Genomic DNA, 15,110 nt, shown 5'->3' on the forward strand with positions numbered 1-15,110 from the left:
ACTGACTGGCATTTTCAAGGCTTTGGATATCTTTTTATATCCTTTTCCATCTTTATAAAGTTCCATTACCTTGTTACGCAAGTCTTTTAACAGTTCTTTTCTGCTCCCCATGGCTCAGTATCTAGCCTGCTCAGTGCATCCACATGAGAGCTAATAAACTCATTGACTATTTATACACAGACACTAATTGCAATTTAAAAAGCCACAGGTGTGGGAAATTAACCTTTAATTGCCATTTAAACCTGTGTGTGTCACCTTGTGTGTCTCTAGCAAGGCCAAACATTCAAGGGTATGTAAACTTCTGATCAGGGCCATTTGGGTGATTTAAAAGGAGCCAAACAACTATGTGATAATAAATGGCTTCATATGATCACTATCCTTAAAAAAATTATTTTGCATGATCAATCATATTTTCAAAATCTATGCCAAAATTTCACAATTTCTCCCAGGGTATGCAAACTTTTGAGCACAACTGTATAATTATTTATTTAAATGGGCTTCTGGATTAGGAATGAATGCAGTTGTGGCTTAAAGGTAGATAGTTAGGAATATTGTTGATCCTATGTGGGGAAATTGGGGTCTTTAACAGCAAGAAAATAAAACTGTACTGTATGCAGAAATCACGTATAATACAATAAATACAGCACTAAAGAACATACACATCATTAAAAAGTTACACAGTTTACACTATATACATTACAATAAATACATCAGATTGGAAAGAGTAAACATTATATTTGTAAGACACAAAGTAATTTACTAGTTTCCAGGCTGATACAAGTGCTGTTCCAAGGAAGAACTAGTTGCTGGCTTAAAGGGATAGTTCACCCAAAAATGAAAATTCTCTCATCATTTACTTACCTTCATGCCATCAAAGATGTGTATGACTTTCTTTGTTTTGAAAAACACAAATGAAGATTTTTAGAAGAATATTTCAGTTCTGTTGGTCACTTTCAGATGTAAAATGGAAAGTGAAAGTGGAGATTGATAGTAAAAAAAGGACTTAAAATTGGATCTGTTTCTCACCCACACCTATTATATTGCTTCTGAAGGTATGGATTTTACCACCGGAGTCATATGGATTACTTTTATGTTTCCTTTATGTGATTTTTGGAGCTACAAGGTCTGATAACCATTTACTTGCATTGAGAAAACCAACAGAGGTGAGATATTCTTCTAAAAATGTTTGTGTTCTGCTGAAGAAAGAAAGTCATAAACATCTGGGATGGCATGAGGGTGAATAAATGATGAGAAAATTTTCCTTTTTGGGTGAACTATACCTTTAAGTTTTTGAGGTTGTTTCCATAGAATCTTTGAAAAATATTTAAAGGTGTTTGAGACACGTAGTAAGTAAACAAGAGATCCTTGAGCGTTCACATGAATGAAGTGAATGATAATGGCTAAAAACACATCTTTTCCATGAGCACTTAACCAGTCACTTAAAAAAAAATTTTCTTGTTGCACTTTAATCTGTTTTGAATACTATTCTGATACTAGTGAAACTTTGTAATACAGCACTTTTCGTACCACTGTCTCCTTAAGATGATTCTCTTTTGTAAGTTGCTTTGGATAAAAGCATCTGCCAAATGAATAAATGTAAATATAAATGAAGTGAATAGCAAATTGCATGCCACAGGGAGCGAGACAGTGTGATTCACTTCTCGCGAGAGTCAGCACGAGTAACTTCTCCACTGAAGATCTTTATGAAATTAATGAAGAATTTAAATACATTTATACAGCACAAAGGATAACTATTAAATTATGGAAAATTTAAAGACATTTACACAGCAAAAAGAAACATTGCTGCTGCTGCAAGAGCTTGAGAGGACTGCTGAAAACAAAATCTGAATGTGATAAATGTTTTTAAAAAAAATAGCTGATATATCATTGTGTAAGTAACTTAATATAGGTTGACAACTAGAACATACAGGCTTATTCATTTTAAAAATTGAAATCTTTATTTGAAATCATTAAAAAATCTTATTATTAATCTCTAAATCTCTAAATTACAGTATAAGCAGAATATCATTTTATAATATTTGGAAATAATACTGTTGAACAATATAAAGTGAGCAATTGTAATATGGAAAGAGGTTATGCATTAATAAGACTTATTTGTTCTTTTATTCTTGTAACATGACACACAATGAAGATCTATTTGATGTGCCAGTGTGCTTTTATTGAACTTCAAGTGAAATGCTGTATGTTCATGGTATCTCTGCTAGCAAATCAATGAAAGAAGGGGTTTGGGTGGCAGTCACATATACAGTGTCTATATTGGGGATTGATTAAACTTTTAAAAATTACAAAATTATTATTACTGATATGCATATTATTGGTCCGTCTTACTTGCTATTTCATAGATTTATTTTTTTTTTTTTTTCCATAGATATTTAATGGCAATTGTGGAAAAATGATCAGGAAACTAAGTGTCTTTTTTATTTTTTTTATTTTATCCCCTTTTCTCCCAATTTGGAATGCCCAATTTCCACTACTTAGTAGGTCCTTGTGTGTTACTCACCTCAATCCGGGTGGCGGAGGACAAATCTCATTTGCCTCCGCTTCTGAGACAGTCAATCTGCACATTTTATCACGTGGCTCGTTGTGCATGACACCGTGGAGACTCCGCATGTGGAGGCTCATGCTACCCACCGCGATCCACGCACAACTTACCACGCGCCCCATTGAGAGCGAGAACCACTAATCACGACCACAAGGAGGTTACCCCATGTGACTTTACCCTCCCTAGCAACCGGGCCAATTTGGTTGCTAAGGAGACCTGGCTGGAGTCACTCAGCACGCCCTGGATTCGAATTCGTGACTCAAGGGGTGGTAGTCAGCGTCAATACTCGCTGAGCTACCCAGGCCCCCAACAATGTGTCTTTACATAAAATGCAAGACTGCCAAAAACATATTTCTCACAAATAAATAATTATCATGAAGAGCTGATTTTGTGGATTTCTAAAATTGTTTCTTTGAAGTGCGCTTTAAATTTGAATTTGAGTGAGAGATACAGGGGGAGGGACCTTTTTGCGTCAGAGTGAGATACCACTTTGCTCACAGCTGATTAGTCCAGTATATGTATGAGATCTTTAAATGGATATAACCTGCCCCAGAGCAGGTTAACCGTGTAGAATATGTCACTATGGCGATGAAACCCGATGAAAATCTATCGACTTTACTGGTACCGCAAATTGAGAGTTTGCTCAATCTAAGTTTAACCTTACCTAGCTATCTGCTTAATACTCTTTTGTGATATAGGCCACGGACTCTATGCTGATAGTGAAAAGTGTGGCTATTCATGACTAATTATAAGAATGAGAATGATAGAAACTTAATCTGGCCTTGTCAATTTTTCCTTTTGTCCCTTTAGATGGAAAGGCGTGCGGGTGTTCATCTCTTCTACATTCAGGGACATGCATGCAGAGAGAGACGTTCTTGTTCGTAGTGTGTTTCCAGAGCTCAGGAGGCGTGCAGCTCCACACTGCCTCTACTTGCAGGAGGTTGAGCTGCGCTGGGGTGTTACCGAGGAGGAGTCTAGCCGCACAGTGGAGCTCTGTCTGTCAGAGGTCTGCCGTAGCCAGCTGCTGCTTGGAATTCTAGGAGAGAGATATGGTCTAGTGCCACCCCGCCCCACCCTACCTGAACTTCCTCAGTACAGCTGGGTAAGGCTGGAGTTTGCCGTTCATTTTTATTTGTGCATCTGTCCGATACTTTAATCCAAAGTTAGTTGCCAGAATGTAGAAGACAAGAGATACAAGGTAGAAGGTAGACCATACCTTCAGATGGGTACAAGGTAGTTAAAGTTCAAATGTGTAATTCCTGCGCCACTAGCATCACCAGACGTAATTGCAAGGTTGGTTTAGTCGAAATTCACAGCATTGGTAGACAGGGGCGGAGCTAGGGGGTGGCCGTGGCCACCATGGACCAAAGCCTGGCCACCCCATTGACAACCCCACTCGCAATTGCCGTTTTGGTCATTTTTTTGTCTTGAGCACAATTTAGTTAGTCTTTCTACACCAACAACCACCATACACCCATCTGTGCCCCCTGAACACAAAAGAAAGATTTTTAGAAGAATTTCTCAGCTCTGTAGGTCCATACAATGCAAATTGAAGTGAATGGATACCAAAACTTTGTAGGTCCAAAAGCACATAAAGACAGCATAAAAGTAATCCATAATACTCCAGTGGTTAAATCCATATCTTAGGAAGCGATATGGTAGGTGTGGGTGAGAAACAGATCAATATTTAAGTCCTTTTTTACTTTCGATCTCCATTTCCCTTTCAAATGTTTCTTCTTTTGTTTTTGGCGATTCACATTCTCATGCATATCACCACCTACTGGGCAGGGAGGTGATTTATGGTAAAAAAAAAAAAAAAGAAAAAAAAAAGGAATGAAATATTGATCTGTTTCTCACCCACACCTATCACATCGCTTCTGAAGATATGGATTTAACCACTGGAGTCATTTGGATTATTTTTTATGCTGCCTTTATATGCTTTTTGCAGCTTCAAAATGTTGGCATTGTAAGGGCCTACAGAGATGAAATATTATTCTAAAAATCTTAATTTGTGTTAAGCAGAAGAAAGAAAGTCATACACATCTGGGATGGCATGAGGGTGAGTAAATTATGAGCGAATTTTCGTTTTTGGGCTATTTACCTTTTTTTGAGTGCAGTCTCAATAAGTATAACCTAGCCTTTCATGTATACTGTAGATCATTAGACTAAGCTTTTCTTGTATCCTTTTATTTATGTATTTACATAACTGGTAATCAGAAGGTTGCTGGTTCAGAGCAAGGTAACAGAGAAATTTACTTATATGATGTTTGTGGGATGCCTTTCCTGTAGTTTATTGCAACTGCCATCATTCTCCTGTTTAACAGCTGGACTCTGCACCCCATGGGTTGTCCATCACTGAAATGGAGATTCGACAGTTTCAATCTCTATATCCAGACTCTGCCCAGAGCCGGATGTTTTTCTACTTCAGATCGCCTCATCTCTCCAGGTTTACACTCATCTTTCATTTGTCCACTACTCTGATCCACTTTTCCATACAAAATATACTTTTAATTGATTAAAAAATAAATAACTGTAAGCAGCACAAGCTAGCGAGAGATGTTAAAGAGATGTTATTAATTTATCATTATTATTATTATTCTTTATCACTTTGTCACATCTGATTAGGACTCAGTGACAGTTGAAATTACCCTATACCTGGAGCACAAATTTCTTAACATTTTCAGTATGTCACCCACCTGCATTTTGTGTGTCTGTATATTTAGGTCAGTGCCTGTGGCATGGAGGACAGACTTTGCTGCAGAATCCAAAGAAGCTGAAGCTAAAATGAACAGCCTGAAAACATGGATCCGGAGCAATGAATTCAAAGTTAAAGAAAAGTGAGTTCTGTACACTGGTCTTTTATCATGTCAAGTTGTGCACAGTGAGGAATGACAGTGTATTTATTCTTTGTTCTCTGCTTTATGTTCTCTTAGTTACCCCTGTGAGTGGGGTGGGGTGGTGGATGGAAAGCCCTATGTGAAAAGCCTGGATGACTTTGGGAAGGCTGTGCTGGAGGATATCTGGGAATCACTACAGAAGCTTTTTGTAGAGGTCAGTCTCTGATTAAAAAGAGTCAAGAAATGTTTTTATTTTGTCCCACTCATGGTCTACACTGCAGTGCTTTATTTAATCCATTAATAAGCTGTGCAAAGAGAAGCTTTAAATGGAAGGCTTTTAGTTCAAATACAAACTTTTTTTACTGTTATTATCCTGCAGTTAATCTATACACTGATTCACTTTTTTAGGAACAAATAACTACTGTTTTAGCATATACAAAAATAGCCCAAGGCACTTCTTCTGGTATAAACATTACATTTTAAATAAGAAGAAATGACTTGGACTATTTTTGTACAAACTATGACGGAAACCCAACCAAAGAGCACCTTCTGTGTTTCACCTTTCTACGGATAGAGGCCCTTTCAACAAGTACCGCTCCAAAATGTATTCTTTAAGATAGCTTTGTGTGTAGATTTTAGATGTGTACAGTTTCTTCCTTTTTCCAAGTTTTTTGGGTTTTTGTAGGAGACAGATGACGATTTGATCTTGGAAATGAAAGAACAGGAAGTGCATCAGGGTGCCCAACAGCGACAGTTTCATGGCAGGTCAAAGCTCATTTCTATGGCAATAGAAAACATTAAGGAATGTCAACAAAAAGGAGGAATTCTGCTGGTTGAAGGAAAACCTGGAGAGGGCAAAACTGTGTTCATGGTAACCACTATGTCAAAATGCATTGTGAAAATCGCCATCTGTCTTTATATTAATGACCAATAAATGTTAAATTACTAGCCAAACATAAAAGTTTAATTGAATGTTTCCCTGTTTTATCAGGCTGCTCTGGCCCAGGCACTCAAAACATCTGACAAAACCAAGAAAGCCCCTCTTTGTGATGTCATGTCCTTCTCTACAGATGCTAGCCAATTGGCTTGCAATGTTGAGCAGCTTCTTCGCTGTCTGGTTCAATGGCTGAGGAAGAGAAAAGATGATGTGGAGTTGGCCCCAAATACATCTTACAGGTATGGTTCTATAGCAGGGGTCGGGAACCTATGGCTCACGAGCCACAAGTGGCTCTTTGTTAAAAATCAAGTGGCTTGCAGGGTGTCTCATCATTCACCAACACACGATCATTTAAAACTTTCTAGAGATAATTTTCCAACAGAAAGTGTGGGTGCGATTGCAAAGCTTGAAGTCAGTGACACTGTTTTGATTTCCTTTCTTCCGAATTTGTCGTACAGCCCACTGCTGGTGAACAAGGTTTGAAATTAACACCCGCCAAATGCAGATCTTTCATGCAGAGTATTTTGCTGATGTACCAGCCACTGTAGAAGGCGACCAGTAAGACTTCTCGGAGTGATATATTACAAGAAATTAGACACAAAGACGTGCGTTTGACGAAATGTGATTCTATTTTGAAGAACAGACGAAAGAAAAGCCGCCGATGCGCGTCTCATTTTATATGTGCGCAGTGAGCTCCGCTGTTCACGAATGCAATAATAGTGCTTCTCCTAGACATGCACATGCATAGATTTCTGGGCCTCGTTTCCCAATAACTATTGATCTTAGCTGTTAAGAGCATTTGCTACGAGCGATTTTTATGAACATTCGTTATTTTTTATGTGCACCCAGGGTGTGATATAGCACACGCAAAATGCGACGAGGCTCAATCCAGTTTGCGAGCTCCTCGTCCAAATGTATTTCATGCATGAGTAATTTTGCTCATCTACCCACAACAGGTGGGTGACCTGTAAGACGTCTCGGAGTGACACATGACAAGAAAAGCTGTTAGTCAAAAAGATGCGCTTGAAGAAACACTTTATTATATTTTTAAGAACAGACAAAAGAAAAGCTGTCAATGCTCGTGTCTGATTCGCTGTTTGTTCAGAGGCGTGCGACGGGACCCTGTCTCATGGATCAAGCGCATGTAAAGAGTTATCACTCCTTTTTCTCTGTTTCATTCAACTGAAAACTGTTTGGAAGAACAATGTAATCTATGAGAATGCTGCAAATGATCTCCAATCATCTTGTGTGTTTCGCTTTATTTCCACGGAGCAGTTCGCTCTTACACATTGTGAACGCAACTCTGCAGGTTAAGTAACATATACAGGTATCTTTGTATTAAAGAAACAAAGACGAAAGTGATTAAATCATAATGTAATACAGACACGTTCATCTTGAACCTAAAATTGAGTTACAATATGAGTTGCAATACAAACTCATTCGATAAGAACACACATTTGATAGAATTTTTTGGGAACACAAGTGAATTTATTAGGCTTATTTATTATGATGATTTTTATAATTATCTTTACATTTATAATTGTCTTTAGTTCTTAATTTGTAGGCTATAAGTAATTTTTCACCTGTTGTGATACTTGCGTGATGGCAAATGGGGCCGTTGGAGAAATGTTTGGATTTGGGGAGGTGGATATATATAAGATTTTTTAATCACTTCGTTATTTTAATTGCTTTTTTCATTTCATTTAAAGTGCTTATACATCGATGTGTATATGCTGTGTGCACAGTTATTAAAGGAAAATGTATGCGGTGTAATATCAGGGTTTAGCCTAATACATTCCTGATATTCAATAGGCTATTTTGAACAATCATCTAATCTAAATCATTGCCATCACAACTGCATTATGTCCCGTATATTTGTCCAGCAACTTTTTTTTTTCTCCCCAATTTGGAATGCCCAATTCCCAATGCGCTCTAAGTCCTCGTGGTGGCGTAGTGACTCACCTCAATCCGGGTGGCGGGGGACGAATCTCAGTTGCCTCCGCGTCCGAGACCATCAGTCCGCACATCTTATCACGTGGCTTGTTGAGCGCGTTACCGCGGAGACATAGCACGTGTGGAGGCTTCACGCAATCCACTGCGGCATCCACGCACAACTCGCCACGTGCCCCACTGAGAGCCGACCACGAGGAGGTTACCCCATGTGACTCTACCCTCTCTAGCAACCGGGCCAATTTGGTTGCTTAGGAGACCTGGCTGGAGTCACTCAGCACGCCCTGGATTCGAACTCACTACTCCAGGTGTGGTAGTCTGCGTCTTTACTTGCTGAGCTACCCAGGCCCCTGTCCAGCAACTTTAATGACCAACTGAGCTTGATTATCATCTAAAATTAGTTTTAGCGTCATAATGCAATTTACATTTTCTGAAGAAGCTCAGCAAATGCAATCCGAGATAAAGAGGGTTAGATTTAAAATATTTAAAAGTTTTAAAATGTACAAAAGCTCGTTTTCTTAAAGTGAACTCCGCATTGGACAAATAGTTCAGATAGTTTATAGTCTTGAAAAAAGTGACATTCTGAGAATGTCATTCAGCTGACTTTTTTTCGTCTACAGAACAGGGTACGGCTAATTTAAATTTGTGTAAAGAAAAGGCATATAGAAGTCTAAAAATACTATTTTTTTCATTTGGTAATTAATTATTTTAATTGAATTCTTTATTCATTTGGTTATTTATTTAATTTAATACAGGGAATTTTCCTGGCATTTTTTCAAAAGGAAGCTAAACAATCATTTTATAGAATTGAGCTATATGTTAGTGTTCCAAAAAGCACACTGATGTTTTTCTCATAGTATTGTGTATTTATTTTTAATTTAAAACATCTTAGTGCACAGAAATGATATGTTTTTTTGTATTTTGGGCTAATTCCATGACTGCCATCTATTATTTTGATGAGATATTTGTGTTGGCACTCCTGGAAGTGTCATGTTTGCAGCATCGGATCTGTGCAGGTTTGCCAGTAAGATCAATCCATAATCAAGTACAATAAATTGGCTTTCTAGGATGTATACCTTGATTAACACAGGCTAACAATTGGGGTAAATTCTGTCATGTGACACTACATTTTTGGTTAATGCCAATTTTCTTGACAAAAATGTTTCCAAACCAGTTTTTCGTGACATTTGAAGTATCAAGTTTATGCGCTAGATTTAAACGGAAAAATATTATGTCGACACATTTTAGCGATAATTCGCATTTCCATCAGCTTTATTTTAATGCGCTAAAACTTCTTCCGCAAAAAAATCCTTGGATGGAAACGTAGTTAGTGTGTCTGATTTAACATGCCAGGTCATTTTACAACAAATAACAGCATATGCAGATACAAATATTCTTTTGACTAATAAGTCACCTTATTTCTTAATTGTTCTCTTGTTGTGCTGCAGAAAATTGTTGTCAGAGTTCCACTTGCAGTTGAATGAGCTGAGGAAAGGGCAGCCACTGGCTTTGGTTGTTGATGGGGCAGACCGTGTACATGACAGTCGAGGTCAGAGGGTATCAGAATGGATCCCTCAACACCTCCCTAAGGTAAGGGAAAGGATTATTCTCACACACACTCTCTTGAAGCTGAAGTGTGTAATTTCTGTGCCACTAGCATCATGAAAACATAATTGATAAAACAATTGCTGTTTTCAGACAGATTGCAGAAAAATCACAGTCTTACATTGTTTGAACAATCAGATAGTCTCACCCTAAATGCACACCATAGATCAGGCCAATGTTGCTATGTTGATCTGGACAGCCATCAAAAGAAACAGAGAAATGCTTTAAAGGCACCACAGAGCCACATTGTTACTTTTTTGGAGAAATCAACCTACAAATTGTTTACTTATAGTGGATTCTGATCAAGAGATGTAGGCTGCAATGTACAGTATTCATACTGCTTAATTACTTTATTCTTTGTCCTCTTAGGGTGTCTGTCTGGTCCTGAGTGTTACTTCAGGATCATCCCTCCAGAATACTATTAGCAAAAGGAAAGGTGCTGTGTCATTTCCACTGGGGCAGTTATCTTTACCTGACAAGAAGGAGATTGTGCAAAAGCAGCTTGTTGTGTATGGGAAGAAACTGAGCGATTCTGCTTTCAATAACCAGGTGAACTTCCCATGTGGTGTCTTTTTGGAGTAATATCAGAAAAAATGGAACCTTCTACAGTAAGTTTAATTCATAGAAAGTTTTGCTGCTGTGCTTGCATGTAGCTTCAGACACTGCTGATGAAGAAAGGCTCTGTGAGTCCACTCTACCTCCATTTGGCCTGTGAGGAGCTGAGGAATTATGCCTCCTTTGAGAAGGTAAAATATCACACAAATGAGATACTGATTCTGTTAACATCTAATAACTAACTTCTGTTATATGAATTCTGAGAAACATGGTAATGATTGTTAAAGATGAAGAATTAATTGGCTAATTAGTGATCTGCATAATATTTAAGCAAAGTGACTTAAATTTGAACCTGATAATAATGTTTATATATTTGCCATGTAGATGAAGGACAGCCTGCAGTCTCTTCCGCAGTCTCTGTGTGAGCTGGTCCAGCACAGTCTTCTGAGAATGGAGAGTCAGTATGGTGGAGCAGGACTGGGATGGGCATTAGCAACTCTTGCCATCAGCTCCACCGGTATAAGACATCGTAGCACTGATTTATTGCAATTTACCTTTACAGGACATAAATATTCAATAGTACAAGTTTAGAAAATATTTAAATGTTAACTTTATCTCCTATGTCTATGTAATTATTACTCAATAGACTAGTTATAGACTGATATATCAGCCTGGTTAAATAATTAACTGATACTGTATTTGCCCATTTTAGGATTATTGCAAAAGATGATAACTGTACCCATTAGGTTGATTAACCGTAGTGGGTCAGTTCCAAAATCTAGCAACAGCATTGTAAATGGATAATGCAGACTTTCTATTATCAGATGTTTTATTAGTGGATTGTGTGAAATTAAGTGTTCATTTCAATTCAATTCATTAATCAATTTTGTGTATGTTACGTTTGCTATTGTTAAATTGTTGGCCAGTTTAATTTTTGGTCTTTTAGAATGACACAGTTAAGAATTGGTTATAGAGCGCAACAGTGCCCGCCTACTTATTCAGCCGCCTGGGTTCCAGAAGTATACATTAATTTCTTCCATATACTTTTCATAAAATCCTTCATAAAAGAGTTCTAAGCCATGAATCAAACCAACCAACTCCGAGGTGAATCAGAACATTACAAATACTTTTTTTATAGAAGCAAAAAAGTATTTTAAATTCGGTCAAAAAGACAAAGGTACGAGACTGTGTACTTTCCGTCTTTCACAAGGGCACGAACTCCAACTGCATTGCGAATTACCTAATCTAATATAAAATTAGATTTTAGGTTGTTGATTTAAATTATGGAAACAAAATAGTTTACGTTTATTGTGAAATATTCTGATAAACTACTAAAGGCTTGTGCTATATTTAGGAAAATGTAATGTGCACAGGGTAATGTGTATGAAGGTTAAATCCATAGACGCTATAGCTCAGTGGTTGTGTAATCAGTTAGAATATTAGAATTATTACTCATCACTAATTTATTTCTTTGGCAGGGCTGCGGGAGAGTGATCTTTACTCCATATTAAACATGTGCAATGATCTAAACTCCAGAGGTGGTCAGGTGACATGGCTGGAAGCTCTCCATATAGCTAGACATCCAAAGAGCCGTGTTCCCATGGCAACATTCTCTCAACTGGCACGGAATTTGCACAGGTACAGTACAAGTCAATGGACATAAGAATTACCTACTCTTTTGGTATGGGGTAATTTATTTTGTCAGTCTTGCAATGCAGCTTTATTGGATCATCCCATGCTCAGGGGTCAGATGACCTCCTGACTCTGACCCATCCAGAGGTGATTTCAGCCTTTAAACAGCTCTACCTTTGTACTGAGGACGACAGAACCAGAAGTCATCTGATAATTGCAGGTAAAGCAAGAAAACTGTACATTGTGGTCCTACAATGCGCCTACAAACTGTCTTTGTTGTTCTGTCGTTCAGAGCTAATGGATATACACTACCGTTCAAAGTTTAGGGTCACTTACTCATCCTTTTTTTTTTTTTTTTTTCACATTTTAGAATAATAGTAAAGTCATCACAACTATGGAATAATAGAAATGGAAATATGGGAATTATGTTGTGACTGAAAAAAATCCAAAATAAATCAAAACTATGTTATATTTTAGCATCTTCATAGTGGCCACACTTTGCCTAGAATTTGCAGAAATGTACTCAACCAACTTCTTGAGGTATCATCCTGGGATGCTTTTTAAACAGTATTGAAGGAGTTCCCATCTACAGGTGCATCTCAATAAATTAGAATGTCGTGGAAAAGTTCATTTATTTCAGTAATTCAACTCAAATTGTGAAACTTGTGTATTAAATAAATTCAATGCACACAGACTGAAGTAGTTTAAGTCTTTGGTTCTTTTAATTGTGATGATTTTGGCTCACATTTAACAAAAACCCACCAATTCACTATCTCAAAAAATTAGAATACATCATAAGACCAATAAAAAAAACATTTTTAGTGAATTTTTGGCCTTCTGGAAATTATGTTCATTTACTGTATATGTACTCAATACTTGGTAGGGGCTCCTATTGCTTTAATTACTGCCTCAATTTGGCGTGGCATGGAGGTGATCAGTTTGTGGCACTGCTGAGGTGGTATGGAAGCCCAGGTTTCTTTGACAGTGGCCTTCAGCTCATCTGCATTTTTTGGTCTCTTGTTTCTCATTTTCCTCTTGACAATACCCCATAGATTCTCTATGGGGTTCAGGTCTGGTGAGTTTGCTGGCCAGTCAAGCACACCAACACCATGGTCATTTAACCAACTTTTGGTGCTTTTGGCAATGTGGGCAGGTGCCAAATCCTGCTGGAAAATGAAATCAGCATCTTTAAAAAGCTGGTCAGCAGAAGGAAGCATGAAGTGCTCCAAAATTTCTTGGTAAACGGGTGCAGTGACTTTGGTTTTCAAAAAACACAATGGACCATCACCAGTAGATGACATTGTACCCCAAATCATCACAGACTGTGGAAACGTAACACTGGACTTCAAGCAACTTGGGCTATGAGCTTCTCCACCCTTCCTCCAGACTCTAGGACCTTGGTTTCCAAATGAAATACAAAACTTGCTCTCATCTGAAAAGAGGACTTTGGACCACTGGGCAACAGTCCAGTTCTTCTTCTCCTTAGCCCAGGTAAGACGCCAGGAGTGGCATAACAAGAGGAATACGACAACTGTAGCCAAATTCCTTGACACGTCTGTGTGTGGTGGCTCTTGATGCCTTGACCCCAGCCTCAGTCCATTCCTTGTGAAGTTCACCCAAATTCTTGAATCGATTTTGCTTGACAATCCTCATAAGGCTGTGGTTCTCTCGGTTGGTTGTGCATCTTTTTCTTCCACACTTTTTCCTTCCACTCAACTTTCTGTTAACATGCTTGGATACAGCACTCTGTGAACAGCCAGCTTCTTTGGCAATGAATGTTTGTGGCTTACCCTCGTTGTGAAGGTTGTCAATGACTGTCTTCTGGACAACTGTCAGATCAGCAGTCTTCCCCATGATTGTGTAGCCTAGTGAACCAAACTGAGAGACCATTTTGAAGGCTCAGGAAACCTTTGCAGGTGTTTTGAGTTGATTAGCTGATTGGCATGTCACCATATTCTAATTTTTTGAGTAGTGAATTGGTGGGTTTTTGTTAAATGTGAGCCAAAATCATCACAATTAAAAGAACCAAAGACTTAAACTACTTCAGTCTGTGTGCATTGAATTTATTTAATACACGAGTTTCACAATTTGAGTTGAATTACTGAAATAAATGAACTTTTCCACGACATTCTAATTTATTGAGATGCACCTGTATATGCTGGGCACTTAGTGGCTGCTTTTCTAAATTATTCGGTCCAAGTCATTCATTTCAAAAACTTTTTTTTTTTAAATAAAATTTTAATTTTGTAATTAAATAAATTAATATGTTGGCACAATTATATTTTTGTCTACAAAACCAGTTTCAAACATTCAAGCATACGCCTTCAGATCAAAAGGTTTTTAAGATCATGAGAAACATTTCAGGCAAGTGACCCCAAACTTTTGAACGGTAGTGTATACTTATATACTGTATGGTATACATCAGTGTCAGAATCGGTGCATAAAGGGCAAGACAAAAACCACTTCTGAATGCACATGATCTCTGATCCCTCAGACATCACTGTCTTAAAAAATGTCATTCATCATGAGCATGGGCTTGGGATAACTCTAGTAAACCTTTGTTAGTCAACACCACTCGCCGCTGCATCCACAGATGCAAGTTAAGAATTTACTATGCAAAGCAGAAGCCATACATCAACACTGTCCAGAAGTGCTGCTGACTTCTCTGGGATCGGTCTCATCTTAGATGGAAAGTAGAACAGTGGAACTGTGTTTTTTGATCCGAAGAGTCCACATTTCAAAAATTTTGTCATGTTATCTGGGCCAAAGAGGAAAAGGAACATCCAAGCTGTTATCAGTGTCAGGTCCAAAAGCCAGTGTCTGTATGGGCCAGGGATGTGTCAGTGCCCATGGCATGGGTTACTCGCACATCTGTGAGAACACCATGAATGCAGACAGTTATATACAAATTTTGGAGCAACATATACTGCCACCCAGCACTTTTCAAGGAACATCCCTGCATTTTCCAGCAAGACAACTTCAAACCACAAACTGCCCAGATTACAGGTGCATGGCTGTGTAAGCAGAGAGT

At 38.1% G+C, this 15,110-nt stretch overlaps 1 protein-coding gene across 1 annotated transcript in view; it reads left to right on the forward strand.

Annotated features, from left to right (window-relative positions):
• LOC127442050 (telomerase protein component 1-like) overlaps nucleotides 1–15,110 on the forward strand; it is a 45,717-nt gene that overhangs the window by 14,650 nt on the left and 15,957 nt on the right. Inside the window, exons 19-30 of the mRNA XM_051699722.1 lie at nucleotides 3,374–3,665; nucleotides 4,888–5,009; nucleotides 5,287–5,400; nucleotides 5,497–5,614; nucleotides 6,086–6,271; nucleotides 6,392–6,576; nucleotides 9,736–9,877; nucleotides 10,262–10,441; nucleotides 10,546–10,638; nucleotides 10,832–10,964; nucleotides 11,926–12,085; nucleotides 12,166–12,299. Coding sequence (XP_051555682.1) covers nucleotides 3,374–3,665; nucleotides 4,888–5,009; nucleotides 5,287–5,400; nucleotides 5,497–5,614; nucleotides 6,086–6,271; nucleotides 6,392–6,576; nucleotides 9,736–9,877; nucleotides 10,262–10,441; nucleotides 10,546–10,638; nucleotides 10,832–10,964; nucleotides 11,926–12,085; nucleotides 12,166–12,299 — 1,859 coding nt within the window. The remainder of the gene's footprint in view (nucleotides 1–3,373; nucleotides 3,666–4,887; nucleotides 5,010–5,286; nucleotides 5,401–5,496; nucleotides 5,615–6,085; nucleotides 6,272–6,391; nucleotides 6,577–9,735; nucleotides 9,878–10,261; nucleotides 10,442–10,545; nucleotides 10,639–10,831; nucleotides 10,965–11,925; nucleotides 12,086–12,165; nucleotides 12,300–15,110) is intronic.

The sequence above is a fragment of the Myxocyprinus asiaticus genome, chromosome 6, assembly GCF_019703515.2.
Source record: "Myxocyprinus asiaticus isolate MX2 ecotype Aquarium Trade chromosome 6, UBuf_Myxa_2, whole genome shotgun sequence".
NCBI classification, from domain to species: Eukaryota; Metazoa; Chordata; class Actinopteri; order Cypriniformes; family Catostomidae; genus Myxocyprinus; species Myxocyprinus asiaticus.